The sequence below is a fragment of the Mustelus asterias genome, unplaced genomic scaffold (assembly GCF_964213995.1).
Source record: "Mustelus asterias unplaced genomic scaffold, sMusAst1.hap1.1 HAP1_SCAFFOLD_3667, whole genome shotgun sequence".
Lineage (NCBI taxonomy): Eukaryota > Metazoa > Chordata > Chondrichthyes > Carcharhiniformes > Triakidae > Mustelus > Mustelus asterias.
Window position 1 is genome coordinate 2,474 of NW_027593612.1, and position 17,727 is coordinate 20,200.

At 49.6% G+C, this 17,727-nt stretch overlaps 1 protein-coding gene across 1 annotated transcript; it reads right to left on the reverse strand.

The window, feature by feature from the left end:
* Nucleotides 1-513: 513 nt before the first annotated feature.
* On the reverse strand, nucleotides 514-17,440 carry eif3f (eukaryotic translation initiation factor 3, subunit F). The gene is made up of 8 exons (XM_078208421.1): nucleotides 16,755-17,440; nucleotides 16,203-16,273; nucleotides 12,601-12,680; nucleotides 11,725-11,862; nucleotides 11,487-11,578; nucleotides 7,052-7,188; nucleotides 1,558-1,671; nucleotides 514-758 (listed from the first exon to the last, which is right to left on the reverse strand). Exons 1-8 carry the CDS (start codon nucleotides 17,158-17,160, stop codon nucleotides 681-683), a joined length of 1,116 nt encoding a protein of 371 aa, XP_078064547.1. The 5' UTR covers nucleotides 17,161-17,440; the 3' UTR covers nucleotides 514-680.
* Between the last annotated feature and the right edge of the window lie 287 nt (nucleotides 17,441-17,727).

Here is a 17,727-nt window from a genome sequence, read left to right on the forward strand (position 1 = left end):
GCCGAGACGGGGGCGCGGAACGAAGGGGGACGCCGAGACGGGGGCGCGGAACGAAGGGGGTGCCGAACGAAGGGGGCGCCGAGACGGAGGCGTGGAACGAAGGGGGCGCCGAGACGGCGGCGCGGAACGAAGGGGGACGCCGAGACGGGGGGAGAACGAGGGGGACGCCGAGAGAGGGGGGAAGAGGGGGAAGCCGAGAGGGGGGGGGGGAAAAAGAGGGGGACGCCGAGATGGGGGAGAAAGAGGGGGACGCCGAGAGAGGGGGGGGAAGAGGGGGACGCCGAGAGAGGGGGGAAGAGGGGGACTCCGAGAGGAGGGGGGAAGGGGGGGGGGGGGGGGAGAGAGAGAAGCGGGGGGAGGAGGGGGGAGAGAGAAGCGGGGGCGGGGGGGAGGAGGGGGGGGAGAAGAGGGGGATGCCAAGAGAACGAGGGGGGGTTGCAGAATTACATGGAGAAAGGATTTAGTCGGCACAGAGACGGAGCACATCTGAAAGAGAAAGAGTTTTGTCCACCATTATGTCTGATAGCGAAACTTTATTTTGCTACAGTGAGGAGGTGGGGTTATTATTGATAAAAACACCAATGCCTTTTTTCACAACAACAGAGAAAGCAGTCGATCGACAGTTACTCCACGCATACAGTCCATCTCTCTACTGGAGGCTATCGCTCCTTTGAGGATACCTACAAAGCCACCAGCTTCTCGTTCAAGGCAATTTGAGCCTGCGTGAGGTTGGACAGGTAAGTCACCATCAGCAAGTCCTGCAAGAGATCATTGAACAAACCTGTCATGTTACTGTACATTCACAATTAATCCCGCTCCCCCTCCCCGTTCCCTATTAGATACCAGTCCTTCCATTTGCAAATATTCCACTATTCTCTATATAACCACCCTGAGTCCCTCGATTAGATTCCAGTCTGTATCTCACTCCCGGGTATCTGTTATTCTATATATAAACCACCCTAAACCCCTCGATTAGATTCCAGTCTGTAACTCACTCCCAGGTATCTGTTATTCTATATATAAACCACCCCAAACTCCTCGATTAGATTCCAGTCTGTAACTCACTCCCGGGTATCTGTTATTCTATATATAAACCACCCTAAACCCCTCGGTTAGATTCCAGTCTGTAACTCACTCCCAGGTATCTGTTATTCTATATATAAACCACCCCGAACCCCCTCGATTAGATTCCAGTCTGTAACTCACTCCCGGGTATCTGTTATTCTATATATAAACCACCCCGAACCCCGCGATTAGATTCCAGTCTGTAACTCACTCCCGGGTATCTGTTATTCTATATATAAACCACCCCGAACCCCTCGATTAGATTCCAGTCTGTAACTCACTCCCGGGTATCTGTTGTTCTATATATAAACCACCCCGAATCCCTCGATTAGATTCCAGTCTGTAACTCACTCCCGGGTATCTGTTATTCTATATATAAACCACCCCGAATCCCTCGATTAGATTCCAGTCTGTAACTCACTCCCGGGTATCTGTTATTCTATATATAAACCACCCTAAACCCCTCGATTAGATTAGATTTGTGGAACTCACATTGATGTTGCTATTCAGCATAGCTTCGAAATCCCGGGCTGAAATCTTTGGGACCTTGTTGACCAAATCAATGAGAAATCTTCCAACTGTGTTGTCAGCTGTGACTTTGCCTGACTGGAAGGATGGAGAAAGAATGGGATTAATAAACTGTGCCCTGCCAAGACAATTCAGGGAAATAGGGAAGGAGTTAAAAGGTAGGACCTCTCGGGTAGTAATCTCAGGATTACTCCGTGTCATGTGCTCGTGAGGCTTGGAACAGGGAGATGATGCAGCTGAACACATGGCTAAAGAGCTGCTGTAGGAGGGAGGGCTTTAGATATATGGATCACTGGGATGTCTTCTGGAGAAGGTGGGACCTGTACAAGAAGGACCGGTTGCACCTGAACTGGAGGGGCACCAATATCCTGGGCGGGCGATTTGCTCGTGCTGTTCAGAGGGTTTAAACTAATGCGGCAGGGTGGTGGGAACCAGAACAGCAGCCAGTAAGTGTAGGGAATGAGGAAGAAAGTGAGACTGAGATAAACAGAGTGCAGAGTAAGAGCAGGCAGAGGGATGCTGTGGGGCTCGGTGGGACTGGAGGTCTGGAGTGCGTTTGCTTCAATGCAAGAATGATTACAGGTGAAACATAAACTGAGAGCCTGGATTACTGCATATAATTATGTTATTGCAATTACGGAGACATGGTTAAAGGAGGGGACAGGACTGGCAGCTTAACATCCCGGGATATCGTAGTTTTAGATGGGACGGAAGGGGAAACAAAAGGGGTGGGAGAGTTACATTGCTGATTCGGGAGCACATCACTGCTGTGTGAGGGAGGACACATGGGAGGGATCTCACAGTGAGGCATTATGGGTGGAGCTCAGGAATAGGAAGGGTGAATCACAATGTTGGGAGTGTACTACAGACCTCCCAGCATCCCGCAGGAGACAGAGGAGCAGATGTGGAATCAGCTACTGGAAAGGTGTGAAATAAGCAGGGTATTTGTGATGGCTGACTTTAACTTCCCCCATATTGACTGCGACCCCCTTACAGCCAGGGGCTCAGATGGAGAGCAATTTGTTAGATGTGTCCAGGAGGGCTTTTTGATGCAGTACGTTGCCAATCCAACCAGGGAGGGGGTCAAACCAGACTTGGTACTGGGGAATGAGCCGGGCCAGGAGATCGATGTTTCAGTGGGGGAGCATTCTGGGCTTAGCAACCGTAATTCCATAAGATTTCGGGTAGCCATGGACAAGGACAAGAGTCCCCCCTCAGTGAGGGAGCTTAACTGGGCGACGGCCAAATACATCCAAATTAAACAGAAACGGGAATGTGGATTGGGAGCGGCTGTTTGAGGGCAAATCCATGTCTGGCATGGAGGAGGCTTTTAAAGGCCAGTTGATTGAAGTGCAGGACAGCTATGTCCCTGCAAAAAATGAAGGATAGAAATGGCAGGATTCAGGAACCATGGATGATGAGGGAAATTGTAAGCTTAGACCAAAGGAAAAAGGAAGCACACGATTAGTCTACGCGACTAAAAACTGACAAAGCCCTTGTGGAGTTTAGAGAAAGTCGGAAGGAACTTAAACATGGAATTAGGAGGGCTAAAAGGGGCCACGAAATATCTTTAGCACACAGGGTCAAGGAGAATCCCAAGGCTTTTTATGCATATGTTAGGAGTAAGAGGGTAGCAAGAGAAAGAGTAGGCCCACTCAAGGACAATGGAGGGAAGTTGTGTGTGGATCCTTAATGAATACTTTGTATCAGTATTCACCAAGGAGAAGGACATGACTGATGTTGAGGTCAGGGATAGGTGTGTGAGCGCTCTAGAGAATGTCAATAAATCGAAGGAGGAAGTGTTGAGTATCTTAAATTGCATTAGGGTAGACAAGTCCCCGGGGCTGGGTGGATCTATCCCAGGTTACTGTGGGAGGCAAGGGAAGAAATAGCTGGGGCCTTAACAAATATCTTCACATCCTCTTTGACCACAGGGGAGGTTCCAGAGGACTGGAAAATAACCAATGTTGTTCCCTTGTTTAAGAAAGGAAGCAGGGATAATCCAGGAAATTATAGGCCAGGGGCCTGACGTCAGTGGTGGGGAAACTTTTGGAGAAGATATTGAAGGACAGGGTATATGCACAGTTGGAAGAAAATGGACTAATTATAGTTATAGGGAATTATAGAACAGTAAGCCTAATATTGGTAGTGGGGAAAATTCTCGAATCTATCATCAAGGACTTTTATAGCGGAGCATTTAGAAGGCAGTGGCATGATCAGACAGTCAGCATGGATGAAGGGGAAATCATGCTTGGAATTCTTTGAAGATGTAACTAGTAGAGTTGACAAGGGGGAGCCAGTCGATGTGGTATATTTGGACTTTCAGAAAGCATTTGACAAAGTCCCGCATTGGAGATTATCGTGCAAGAGTAAAGCGCACAGGACTGGGGGAAGTGGATTGAGATGGATAGAAAACGGGTTGGCAGAGAGGAAACAGAGTAGGAATTAATGGGTCCTTTTCAAATTAGCAGGCAGTAACTCGTGGGTGCCACAGGGATCGGTACTGGGACCCCAGCTATTCACAATATATATTAATGATTTGGATGAGGGAATAAAATGTAACATCTCAAAGTTTGCAGATAATACCAAGTTGGGTGGGAGGGTGAACTGTGACAAGAGATCCTTCAGAGTGATCTGGACAGGTTGAGTCAATGGGCAGATGCAGTATAATTTGGATAAATGTGAGGTTATTCACTTTGGAAGCAAAAACAAGGCGGCAGATTAATACCCGAATGGCTGTAAATTGGGAGAGGGGAGTGTGCAGCGGGACCTGGGTGTCTTTGTGCATCAGTCGCTGAAGCATACAGGTGCAGCAGGCGGTAAAGGCGGCAAATTCCATGTTGGCCTTCATTGCGAGAGGTTTCGAGTACAGGAGCAGGGATGTGTTGTTGCAATTACAGTAAGAAGTTTAACAAGACCAGGTTAAAGTCCAACAGGTTTATTTGGTAGCAAAAGCCACACAAGCTTTCGAAGCTTGTGTGGCTTTTGCTACCAAATAAACCTGTTGGACTTTAACCTGGTGTTGTTAAACTTCTTACTGTGTTTACCCCAGTCCAACGCCGGCATCTCCACATCATTGTTGCAATTATACAGGGCCTTGGTGAGGCCACACCTAGAGTATTGTGTACAGTTTTGGTCTCCTTTTCCGAGGAAGGATGTTCTTGCTCTTCAGGGAATGTAGCAAAGGTTTACCAGGCTGATTCCGGGGATGGCGGACAGTGCAGGGTATGAGGAGAGATTGACTAGGTTAGGATAGTTTTCGCTGGAGTTCAGATAAATGAGGGGGGATCTTATTGAGCTTTATAAAATTCTAACAGGACTCGACAGGATAGATGCACGGAGGATGTTCTCAATGTTGGGACTGTCCAGAACCAGGGGTCACAGTCTGAGGATTCGGGGTAGACCATTTAGGACAGAGATGAGGAGACACTTCTTTATCCAAAGAGTGGTGAGCCTGTGGAATTCATTACCACAGGAAGTAGTCGATGCCAAAACATTGAATGTATTCAAGAGGTGGCTGGATATAGCACTTGGGGCAAATGAGATCAAAGATTACGGGGAGAAAGCAGGTTTAGGCTACTGAGTTGGACGATCAGCCATGCTTGTGATGAATGGCGGAGCAGGCACGAACGGCCAAATGGCCTCCCGCTGCTCCTATCTTCTATGTTTCTATGAGTGACAGGCAGAATAGTTTTGTACGGGGAAGGTCATGTCTCACCAACTTGATTGAGTTTTGTGAAGAGGTGACAAAGATAATTGATGAGGGAAGACGTGTGGGTGTAGTTTATATGGACTTTACTAAGGCGTTTGACAAGGTCCCACTTGGCAGACTGGTACAAAAACTAAAATCACATGTGATTCGGGGTGGGCTGGCTAGATGAATACAGAACTAGCTCTGTCCTAGAAGACAGAGTGTAACGGTGAAAGGGTGTTTTCCAGAATGGAGAACTGTAGCTAGTGGTGTTCCGCAGTGCTGGGACCCCTGTTGTTCCGCAGTGCTGGGACCCCTGTTGTTCCGCAGTGCTGGGACCCCTGTTGTTCCGCAGTGCTGGGACCCCTGTTGTTCCGCAGTGCTGGGACCCCTGTTGTCCCGCAGTGCTGGGACCCCTGTTGTCCCGCAGTGCTGGGACCCCTGTTGTTCCGCAGTGCTGGGACCCCTGTTGTTCCGCAGTGCTGGGACCCCTGTTGTCCCGCAGTGCTGGGACCCCTGTTGTCCCGCAGTGCTGGGACCCCTGTTGTCCCGCAGTGCTGGGACCCCTGTTGTTTGTAGTATACATAAATGATCTGGAAGAAAATGTGGGTCGTCTGATTTGTAAGTTTGCGGATGACACAAGATTGGTGGAGTTGCTGATAGTGCCGAGGATTGTCAGAGGGTACAACAGGATATAGATAGATTGGAGCCTTGGACACAGAAATGGTACATGGAGTTTAATCTGGACAAATGAGAGGTGATGCGTTTAGGAGAATCAAAGTCAGGTGGGAATTATACTGTAAATGGCAGAACCCATGAGGAACATTAACGTAGAGGGATCTGGGCGTGCAGGTTCACAGTTCCCTAAAAGTGGCAACACAGGTGGCCAAGTGAGTAAGGAAGCATATAGCCTTAATCAGTGGGGGCATTGAGTACAAGAGTTGGGAAATCATGTTGCAGGTGTATAAAACCTTGGTCAGGCCACATTTGGAGTACTGCATGCAGATCTGGCTACCACATTACCAGATAGACATGGAAGCTTTGGAGAGAGTGCAAAGAAAGTTCACCAGGATGTTGCCTGGTCTCGAGGGGGTTGGCTATGAGGAGAGGTTGAATAAACTAGGATTGTTTTCACTGGAAAGACAGAAGTTGAGGTCGACAAAGAAGATAGAGATCTACAAAATTATGAGAGGCATAGAGTGTGGATAGTCAGAGGTTTTTTCCCCCAGGGTGGAAGTGTCAATTACAAGAGATCACAGGTTCAAGGTGAGAGGGGGAAAGCTTAAGGGAGATGTGTGGGGGAAGTTTTTCATGCATAGAGTGGTGGGTGCCTGGAACGTGCTGCCAGAGGATGCGGTGGAAGTAGGTGCATTAAGAGGCATCTGGATGGGTACATGAATAGGGAGGGAACAGAGGGATACGGACCGAGTCAGGACATAAGGTTTTTTTTAATAGTTTAGTTAGGGCATCATAATTGGCACAGGCTTGGAGGACCGAAGGGCCTGTTCCTGTGCTGTACTTTTCTTTGTTCTTTCTTTATGTACGTGTTGGGCCCGTGGCTCTGTCGATTCATTTTTCACAGAACATGGGCGGCGCTTGCTGGCCAGTATTTATTGCCCTTCCCTAGTTGCCCCTCGAAAAAATGGTAATGACTGTCATCTTGACCCCCTGCAGTTCCTGAGGTATAGGTACACCTACAGGGGAGGCTGGAGTGAGAGACTGGGAATGAACACAGACAGAAACTTGTCTCCCCCCACCCCGACTCACCAGAACCTCCTCGGCGTACTGAAGCACAGTGGTCAGCATGTCCTGGATGTGGGCGGCTGATGTGCCCACTTGCTGCAGGTCACTAGACAAGGTGATGGTCCGATTGGGGCTCGTCCTTGTTCTCTGGATCACATCCACTGAAGGGTTGGGGGGAGAGACAAAGACACAGAGAGCCATTAAAATGACAAGAGGCCATTCATAGAACATAGAACATTACAGCGCAGTACAGGCCCTTCGGCCCTCGATGTTGCGCCGACCAGTGGTATCAATCTAAAGCCCCTCTAATCTACACAATTCCAATATCATCCATATGTTTATCCAATAACCACTTGAATGCTCTCAACGTTGACGAGTCCACCACTGCTGCAGGCAGGGCATTCCACGCCCTTACTATTCTCTGAGTAAAGAACCTACCTCTAACATCTGTCCTATATCTCTCACCCCTCAATTTAAAGCTATGTCCCCTCGTGCTAGCCATCACCATCCGAGGAAAAAGGCTCTCACTATCCACCCTATCTAATCCTCTGATCATCTTGTATGCCTCTATTAAGTCACCTCTTAACCTTCTTCTCTCTAACGAAAACAACCTCAAGCCCCTCAGCCTTTCCTCATACGATTTTCCCACCATACCAGGCAACATCCTGGTAAATCTCCTCTGCACCCTTTCCAACACTTCCACATCTTTCCTATAATACGGCGACCAGAACTGTACGCAATACTCCAAATGCAGTCCAAAGATGTGCGGGTTAGGTCGATTGGCCAGGTTGAAATTGCCCCTGAGATGCATAGGTTAGAGGGATTAGCGGGTAAATCTGTGGGGGTAGGGCCTGGGTGGGATTGTGGTCGGTGCAGACTCGATGGGCCGAATGGCCTCCTTCTGCACTGTAGGGGTTCTATGATTTTCTATGATTTTCATAGAAATCATAGAAACCCTACAGTGCAGAAGGAGGCCATTTGGCCCATCGAGTCTGCACCGACCACAATCCCACCCAGGCCCTACCCCCACATATTTACCCGCTAATCCCTCTAACCTACGCATCCCAGGACACTAAGGGGCAATTTAACATGGCCAATCAACCTAACCCGCACATCTTTGGACTGTGGGAGGAAACCGGAGCACCCGGAGGAAACCCACGCAGACACGAGGAGAATGTGCAAACTCCACACAGACAGTGACCCGAGCCGGGAATCGAACCCGGGACCCTGGAGCTGTGAAGCAGCAGTGCTAACCACTGTGCTACCGTGCAGCCACACCAGAGTTTTGTACAGTTGCAGCATCACCTCCTGGCTCCGAAACTCAATCCCTCTACCAATAAAAACTAACACACCGTACGCCTTCTTAACAACCCTATCAACCTGGGTGCCAACTTTCAGGGATCTATGCACATGGACACCCAGATCTCTCTGCTCATCCACGCTACCAAGTATCTTACCATTAGCCCAGTACTCTGTATTCCTGTTACTCCTTCCAAAGTGAATCACCTCACACTTTTCCGCATTAAACTCCATTTGCCACCTCTCATCCCAGCTCTGCAGCTTGTCTATGTCCCTCTGTAACCTGCCACTTCCCTCTGCACTGTCTACAACTCCACCGACTTTAGTGTCATCCGCAAATTTACTAATCCATCCTTCCACGCCCTCATCCAGGTCATTTATAAAAATGACAAACAGCAGTGGCCCCAAAACAGATCCTTGCGGTACACCACTAGTAACTGAACTCCAGGATGAATATTTCCCATCAACCACCACCCTTTGTTTTCTTACAGCTAGCCAATTCCTGATCCAAACCACTAAATCACCCTCAATCCCATGTGTCCGTATTTTCTGCAAAAGCTTACCATGGGGAACCTTATCAAACGCTTTGCTGAAATCCATATACACCACATCAACCGCTTTACCCTCATCCACCTCTTTGGTCACCTTCTCAAAGAACTCAATAAGGTTTGTGAGGCACGACCTACCCTTCACCCTTCAGCCCATCTCTCCTCAACCAGGGACAAATCACCTAGTACCACATCCCCCATCCCCTCACCCTGCAGCTTTTGTCCCTCCTGGAAAGCCTCGCTCAAACCGACCTCAGCCACACTGAGGCAGTGCCTTCCCCAGACCCGAACCACTCACTGGGGGAAAGTTTCTCCCACGTGTCTCCGTTGCTTCTTTCACCTTCAGTCTCCGCCTCTCTCGTCTCGATCCTTTCACCAATGGGAACACGGTTCCTTCCCATCTGCTTTGCCCAGACCCCTCGTGATTTTGAACACCTTGATCCAGATCTCCTCTCTGCCTCCACTTCTCCGAGGACAACAGGTCCCAACTTTTCCAATCTATGTCCAGAACTGAACCTCCTCACCCCAGGAACCATTCATAGATTAAGACTTTCCCAACATCGAAGGAGGCCACTCGGCCCACTGTGTCCAACCTGATTGACAAAAACTCAATGACACTAATACCAGTTTCTAGCACTTGGCCCATAGCTCTTGTAGGTTATGGCAGCACAAGTGAATATCTAAATACTCCTTCAATGTTGTGAAGGTTGCCACCTCCACCATGCTTTCGGACAGCGAGTTCCAGATTCCCACCGCCCACTGGGTTTCTCCCCAACTCCCCTCTTAGCCTTTTACTTCTTACCTTAACTCTATGCCCCCTGGTTACTGATCCTTGGAAAACATGACGTCCTCTCCACCCTATGACCCTGATAACCTTACACACCTTTATCAGGTTCCCTTTCAACCTTCGCTGCTCCAAGGAAAACAGCTCCAGCCTTTCAATCTTTCCTCAAAGCTCAGATCCTCCAGCCCAGGCAACATCCTGGTGAATCTCCTCGGCACTCTTTCCAGCCCAATCACATCCTTCCTATAGTGTGGTGACCAGAACTGCACACAGTATTCTAGCTGTGGTCTCACCAGCTCTTTATACAGCTCCATCATAACCTCCCTGCTCAATGCGTCAGCTGATAAAGGCAAGTATTCCAAATGCCTTCCTACGTACCTTATTAACCTGTCCAGCTGCCTTCAGGGATCTATGGACGTGCACCCCACAGTCCCTCTGATCCTCTGTACTTTCCAGGGGTTCTCATGAATCTTTTCTGCACTCTGTCTCAAGCCTTCCTTCTTCCTATAGTCCTACACCCAGAACTGTACACAATATAACAGCTGAGGTCTAACTAATGTCTGATACACGTTCAGCATAACCTGCTTGTTCTTGTACTCTGTGCCCCTATTAATAAAACCCAGAATATTTATCCTATATTAAATGCTCTCTCCCCCAAGCCTACCAACTTCAATGATCCATGTACAGATACACCCAGGTCTGATACAGATACACTCTGCTCCTGCCCTCCTTTTTAGAATTTTATTCATCTTATATTAGAATCATAGAACCCCTACAGCACTGAAGGAGGCCATTCATAAGAACATAAGAAATAGGAGGAGTAGGCCAGCTAGCCCCGCGAGCCTGCCCCACCATTCAAAAAGATCATGGCTGATCTGAAGTGGATCAGTTCCACTTACCTGCCTGATCCCTATAACCCCTAATTCCCTTACCGATCAGGAATCCACCACTTCAGTGGGCAGAGAATTCCAGAGATTCACCACCCTCTGAGAGAAGAAGTTCCTCCTCAACTCTGTCCTAAACTGACCTCCCTTTATTTTGAGGCTGTGCCCTCTAGTTCTAGCTTCCTTTCTAAGTGGAAAGAATCTCTCCACCTCGACCCTATCCAGCCCCTTCATTATCTGAGAGGTCTCTATAAGATCCCCCCCTCAGCCTTCTAAATTCCAACAAGTTTGGCCCATCAAGTCTGCACTGACAATGATCCCAACCAGGCCCTAATCCCCATAACCCCACAAATTTACCAAGCTAATCTCCCTGACACTAAGGGGCCATTTACTATGACCAATCCACCAAACCAGCACACCTTTGAACTGTGGGAGAAAACCGGAGCACCCAAAGGAAACCCATGCAGACTCGGGAAGAACGTGGAAACTCCACACAGTCACCCAAGGCCAGAATTCAACCCGGGTCCCTGGCACAGTGAGGCAACAGTATTAACTACTGTGCCACCAAATTATCTCTCCATGTTCTTCCTTATCAGATGGAATCACCTTATATTTTTCATTTGCAAATGTCCATCAATTCCACCAACCTGTTTTACGTTCGCTTCAGAATCTCCAAGTTGTGTGTGTTTTGCAAAACATGCCCTTGAACATGATCTCAGTCCCACCCTCTCCGAGGAGAGAGTCTGAAGACAGGAGACCCTCAGTTCCGTCTCATCGAGGGGAGACTGGAGGTCTCTCGGCCCCATCTCTCACTGAGGGAGAGTCTGGACACTGGAACGTCTCGATCCCGTCACTCTCCGAGGAGAGAGTCTGGAGACAGGGGTCTCCCACTCCCACCTCTCACTGAGGGGAGACTGGAGGCCCTGAGCTGGGATGCCACTTACCTCCAATTCGCTCTGTGTCGTAATACACGTACTTCACTGTCAGAGGCGTGAACATCACTCCCATGGTCTTCCCTGGAACGCCAAGAGGTGTGCTGCAAGTCAAGAGGGAGAGATGTAGTAAGTATAAACGCCACACAATACCAATCGCAGACCGTTCATATAAGGCACCGCAGAACATGGCAAAGGCCTCAACTTCCAAACTGAGCCCGACTGCAACCTCAAGGCCACCCTGTCCTACCTCACATAGGCCTTGATGCTCATTCGTCCATCCTGTAGCATCGTATCCACGGTGACATGCACAGGATTCTGGGCTTCCCGGCTGTAATATTCGTGAATGAGCACCGAGTGTTCCGTGATATCATGGCCAGTGGCAAACCTAAAAATTAAACACATTTCAAAATCCTTAATAACAGCTCACTTCTCTCAGATATCTGTACACCAACTGGAGTCTCACAGTCCCCCTCTCTCAGGGAGATATCTGTACACTGACTGGTGTCTCTCAGTCCCTCTCTCTCAGGGAGATATCTGTACACTGACTGGTGTCTCTCAGTCCCTCTCTCTCAGGGAGATATCTGTACACTGACTGGTGTCTCTCAGTCCCTCTCTCTCAGGGAGATATCTGTACACTGACAGGTGTCTCTCTGTCCCTCTCTCTCAGGGAGATATCTGTACACTGACAGGTGTCTCTCAGTCCCTCTCTCTCAGGGAGGTGTCTGTACACTGACTGGTGTCTCTCAGTCCCTCTCTCTCAGGGAGATATCTGTACACTGACTGGTGTCTCTCAGTCCCTCTCTCTCAGGGAGATATCTGTACACTGACTGGTGTCTCTCAGTCCCTCTCTCTCAGGGAGATATCTGTACACTGACTGGTGTCTCTCATTCCCTCTCTCTCAGGGAGATATCTGTACACTGACAGGTGTCTCTCTGTCCCTCTCTCTCAGGGAGATATCTGTACACTGACAGGTGTCTCTCATTTCCTCTCTCGGGGAGATATCTGTACATGGACTGGTCTCTCTCAGGGAGATACTGTACGCCAACCGGTGTGTCTCAGTCCCTCTCAGGGAGATATCTGTACACTGACTGTTGTCTCTCAGTCCCTCACTCGCTGTACTTACCAGCCCACTATCACCTCATTGGGCGCCACTTTCTTGTGAAGCTCGTACATGTTCTTGGCGAACTCCATATCAACAGCCACCTGCAAAATGTAAGAAAAATAATTGTGAGGGAGAGGATCGCTGTTGGCATCAGTGGGAAAGAGCAGGATAATCATAGAATTGCTGCAATGCAGAAGGAGGCTTTTCGGTCCATCGAGTCTACACTGACTTTCCAATGGATCACCTAACCCAGACCCATCCCCTGTCCTATCATTACAACCCCACATATTTACCCCACTAATCCCCTTAATCTACACATCTGTGGACGCTAAGGGACAATTTAGCCTGGCCAATCCACCAAACCTGCACATCTTTGGACAGTGGGAGGAAACTGGAGTACCGGAGGAAGCCCACGCAGACACGGGGATAATGTGCAAACTCCACACAATCACCCAAGGCCAGAATCGAACCCAGGTCCCTGGCACTATGAGGCGCGGTGCTAACCACTGTGCCACCGTGCTGCCCAATCCTGCTCCGCCCAAAACCTCAAAAAACTACAATAGGTCGTGAATGTAGCCCAATCCATCATGCGAACCAGCCTCCCATCCATTGACTCCTGTCTACACTTCCCACTGCCTCAGCAAAGCAGCCAGCATAATTAAGGACCCCACGCACCCCAGACATTCTCTCTTCTACCTTCTTCCATCGGGTAAAAGATACAAAAATCTGAGGTCACGTACCAACCGACTAATGAACAACTTCTTCCCTGCTGCCATCAGACTTTTGAATGGACCTACCTCGCATTAAGTTGATCTTTCTCTACACCCTAGCTATGACTAACACATTCTGCACTCTCTCGTTTCCTTCTCTATGAACGGTATGCTTTGTCTGTATAGCACAAAAGAAACAATATTTTTCACTGTATCCCAATACATGTGACAATAAATCAAATCAAAACACATTTATTGCTTTGCACCAAGTTAATACTTCAAATTTCCCCGATATTAACAAAAATGGGCATTTCAGAGGTTCATATAACACTACATCACAGAAACGCAACCCTCACTCCACCCCACTCAAACACACAACCCTCGCGCCACCCCACTCAAACACACAACCCTCGCTCCACCCCACTCAAACACACAACCCTCGCTCCACCCCACTCAAACACACAACCCTCGCTCCACCCCACTCAAACACACAACCCTCGCTCCACCCCACTCAAACACACAACCCTCGCTCCACCCCACTCAAACACACAACCCTCGCTCCACCCCACTCAAACACACAACCCTCGCTCCACCCCACTCAAACACACAACCCTCGCTCCACCCCACTCAAACACACAACCCTCGCTCCACCCCACTCAAACACACAACCCTCGCTCCACCCCACTCAAACACACAACCCTCGCTCCACCCCACTCAAACACACAACCCTCGCTCCACTCAAAAGAACAATACAGCACAGATACAGACCCTCCGGCCCTCCAAGCCTGCGTCGATCATAATATCTGCCTCAACTAAAACCGTATGCACTAACGGAGTCCGTATCCTTCCATTCCCATCCTATTCATGTATCCTTCTAGTTGCCCCTTAAATGTCACTCTTGTGCATGCTCCCACCACCTGCCCGGGCAGCGCGTTCCAGACATTCACCACCCTCTGTGTAAAAAACTTGCCTTGCACATCTCCTCTAAGCTTTTCCCCACGCACCTTAAACTTATGTCCCCCTAGTATTTGACTTTTCTACCCGAGGAAAGAGCATCTGATTATCCACTCTGTCCATGCCACTTAATCTTATAAACCTCTATCAGGTCACCCCCTCAACCTCCATTGTTTCAGTGAGAACAAACCGAGTTGATCCAACCTCTCCTCATAGCTAATACCCTCTAGACCAGGCAACATCCTGGTAAACCTCTTCTGTACCCTCTCCAAAACATCCACATCCTTCTGGTAGTGTGGTGACCAGAATTGTATACAATATTCTAAATGAGGCCTAACTAAGGTTCTGTACAGCTGCAGCAGGACCTACCAATTTTTATACTCGATGCCCCAACCGATGAAGGCCTTCTTGACTACCTTATCCATTTGCGTTGCCACTTTGTGATCAGTGGACAGGTACACCCAGATCTCTCTGCCTGTCAATACTCCTAAGGGTTCTACCATTTACTGTATAATTCTGCAATGGACCTTCCAAAATGCATCATCTCACACTTGTCTGGATTAAACTCCATCTGCCATTTCTCCACCCCAGTCTCCAGCCGGTCTATATCTTGCTGTATCCTCTGACAATCCTCTTCACTATCTGCAACTCCACCAGTTTGTGTCGTCTGCGAACTTAATCAGCCCAGATACATTTTCCTCCAAATCATTTATATATACTATGAACAACAAAAGGTCCCAGAACTGATCCCTGTGGAACACCGCTAGTAAGAAGTTTAACAACACCAGGTTAAAGTCCAACAGGTTTATTTGGTAGCAAAAGCCACACAAGCTTTCGAAGCTCTAAGCCCCAAATTCCCACTCACCTGAAGAAGGGGCTTAGAGCTTCGAAAGCTTGTGTGGCTTTTGCTACCAAATAAACCTGTTGGACTTTAACCTGGTGTTGTTAAACTTCTTACTGTGTTTACCCCAGTCCAACGCCGGCATCTCCACATCAGAACACCGCTAGTCACAGCCTTCCATTCAGAAAAGCACCCCTCTACTGCTACCCTCTGTCTTCTATGGCCAAGCCAGTTCTGTATCCATCTTGCCAGTTCTCCTCTGATCCCGTGTGACTTCACCTTTCGTACCAGTCTATCATGAGATACCTTGTCATAGGCTTTACTGAAGTCCATGCATACAACATCCACTGCCTTTCCCTCATCTATCATCTTCGTCACTTCCTCGAAAAACTCGATCAAGTTAATGAGGCACGACCTCCCCTTCACAAAACCATGCTGTCTATCGCTAAATGTCCATTTGTTTCCAAATGTGAGTAAATACTGTCCTGAAGAAACTTTTCCAATAATTTCCCTATCACTGACATAAGGCTCACCGGCCTATAATTTCCTGGATTATTCTTGCTGCCCTTAAATAACAGAACAACATTGGCTATTCTCCAGTCCTCTGGAACTTCACCTGTAGCCATTGAGGATACAAAGATTTCTGTCAAGGCCCCAGCAATTTCCGCCCTTGCCCCCCTCAGTATTCTGAAGATCATCCCATCAGGCCCTGGAGGCTTATCTATTTTAATGTTTTTTAAGATGCCCAATACCTCCTTTTTGATATCGACATGACCCAGCATACCTACACACGCTATCCTAGGCTCCTCATCCATCAAGTCCCTCTCTTTGGTGAATATTGAGGCCAAGTATTCATTTAGTATCTCACCCATTTCCTCTGGTTCCATGTATAGATTCCCTCCACTATCCTTCAGTGGACCAACCCTTTCCCTGGCTACCCTCTTCCTCTTCACAAAGGTATAAAATGCCTTAGGATTTTCCTTAATCCTGTTTGCCAAGGACTTTTCATGACCCCTTTTAACTCCTTCCTTAAATTCCTTCCTACGTTCTTTATATTCTTCAAGGATCCTTCAATTCATATACAATCCTCACTCCACTCCATTCCCAGGTTTTCTTACCTCATCCTCTGACTCGTTGTGTGGGACAGAGAAACAGTTGGTGATCTCCACAGTCTGTTTATCCACGGTGCCTGAAACAGAGAGAATGAGATGTAGGAACAGTACAAGGTGAGCACAGAGTGACTGTGCATGCAGGCTCGGGTGGAGGGGTTAGGGGGAGAGATAGGCAGACCGGGGAGGGGTGAAGGAGAGAGAAAGAGAGAGAGAGAGAGAGACGGGCAGACCCAGGAGAGGGGGTGCTCAGGCAGACCTGTGTGGGGGGGGGAGGGTACAGGTAGACCCGCGGGGGTGGGGGGGGGGGGGGGGTGTTACGGGCAGACCCAGGGGAGGGGGTGCTCAGGCAGACCTGTGTGGGGGGGGGGGGGGGGAGGGTACAGGTAGACCCGCGGGGGTGGGGGGGGGTACGGGTAGACCCGCGGGGGGGTGGGGTGGGGGGTACAGGTAGACCCGCGGGGGGGTGGGGTGGGGGTACAGGTAGACCCGCGGGGGGGTGGGGTGGGGGGGGGGGTAGTACAGGTAGACCCCTCCACCCCACGTCCTCCTCTTCCTCACCCAGCAGGGTGCCGATCACCCGCTTGGCCTCCTCGTTGCGGCGCTCGCTGCTGTCCGCGATGGAGCACAGCACCACCGGGTGGATCCGCAGGAGTGGCCCATAACCCGCCATTGCAGCCGGACAGACAGAAACGCGAGGCGGGCCCGGCTCGTGGCACGGTGACGGCTCCGCGCCGCTGATTGGACCAGCCCTGCCACACGTCACAATCAGCCCAGCCCCGCCTTCCCATTGGACAGCCTCAGCCGGCTGCTGCACGCCCATTGGAGCAACCGCCACGGCCGATGCTGCATCCCTATTGGCCAGTGCTGTCCGTCCATCAGAGCGGCTGCACTCTGATTGGACATCCCGCCCACAGCGCACTCTGCCATTGGACATCCGGGGCGGCCACCAGCCAATCCTCTCCATAACGTCACAATGCGGGCGCCGCCCTCCTGATCAGCCCACGTGTGAGTCAATGGGCCTTGCTGCTGCTGTTAGTCTGAGTTACACAGGGTAGGCCATTCAGCCCTTCCAGTCTGCTCTGTCATTCATCATGACCATGGCTGATCATCAAATTCAATACCCTGATCCCTTTGAACCTTCTTGCATTCACTCTCTCAGCTCCGACCCTGACTTTGTCATCAAACATACTGAGTGGGGTGGTGCTGTTGTTGGCTGGTGTTCCGACCTCTCCCTCACAGAGACTGAGCACCAACTCTCAAGTCACCTCCTCCTACTACCCCCCCACCCCTCCCATGAAACCCCAGCACCAAACATCAAGCCACTGTTTCCAGGACTGTCATTGACCTAATCCTCCATTGACTCTGTCTACGCTTCCTGCTGCCTCGAGAAAGCAGCCAGCATAATTAAGGACCCCACGCACCCCGGACATTCTCTCTTCCACCTTCTTCCGTCGGGAAAAAGGTACAAAAGTCTGAGGTCACGTACCAACCGACTCAAGAACAGTTTCTTCCCTGCTGTTGTCAGACTTTT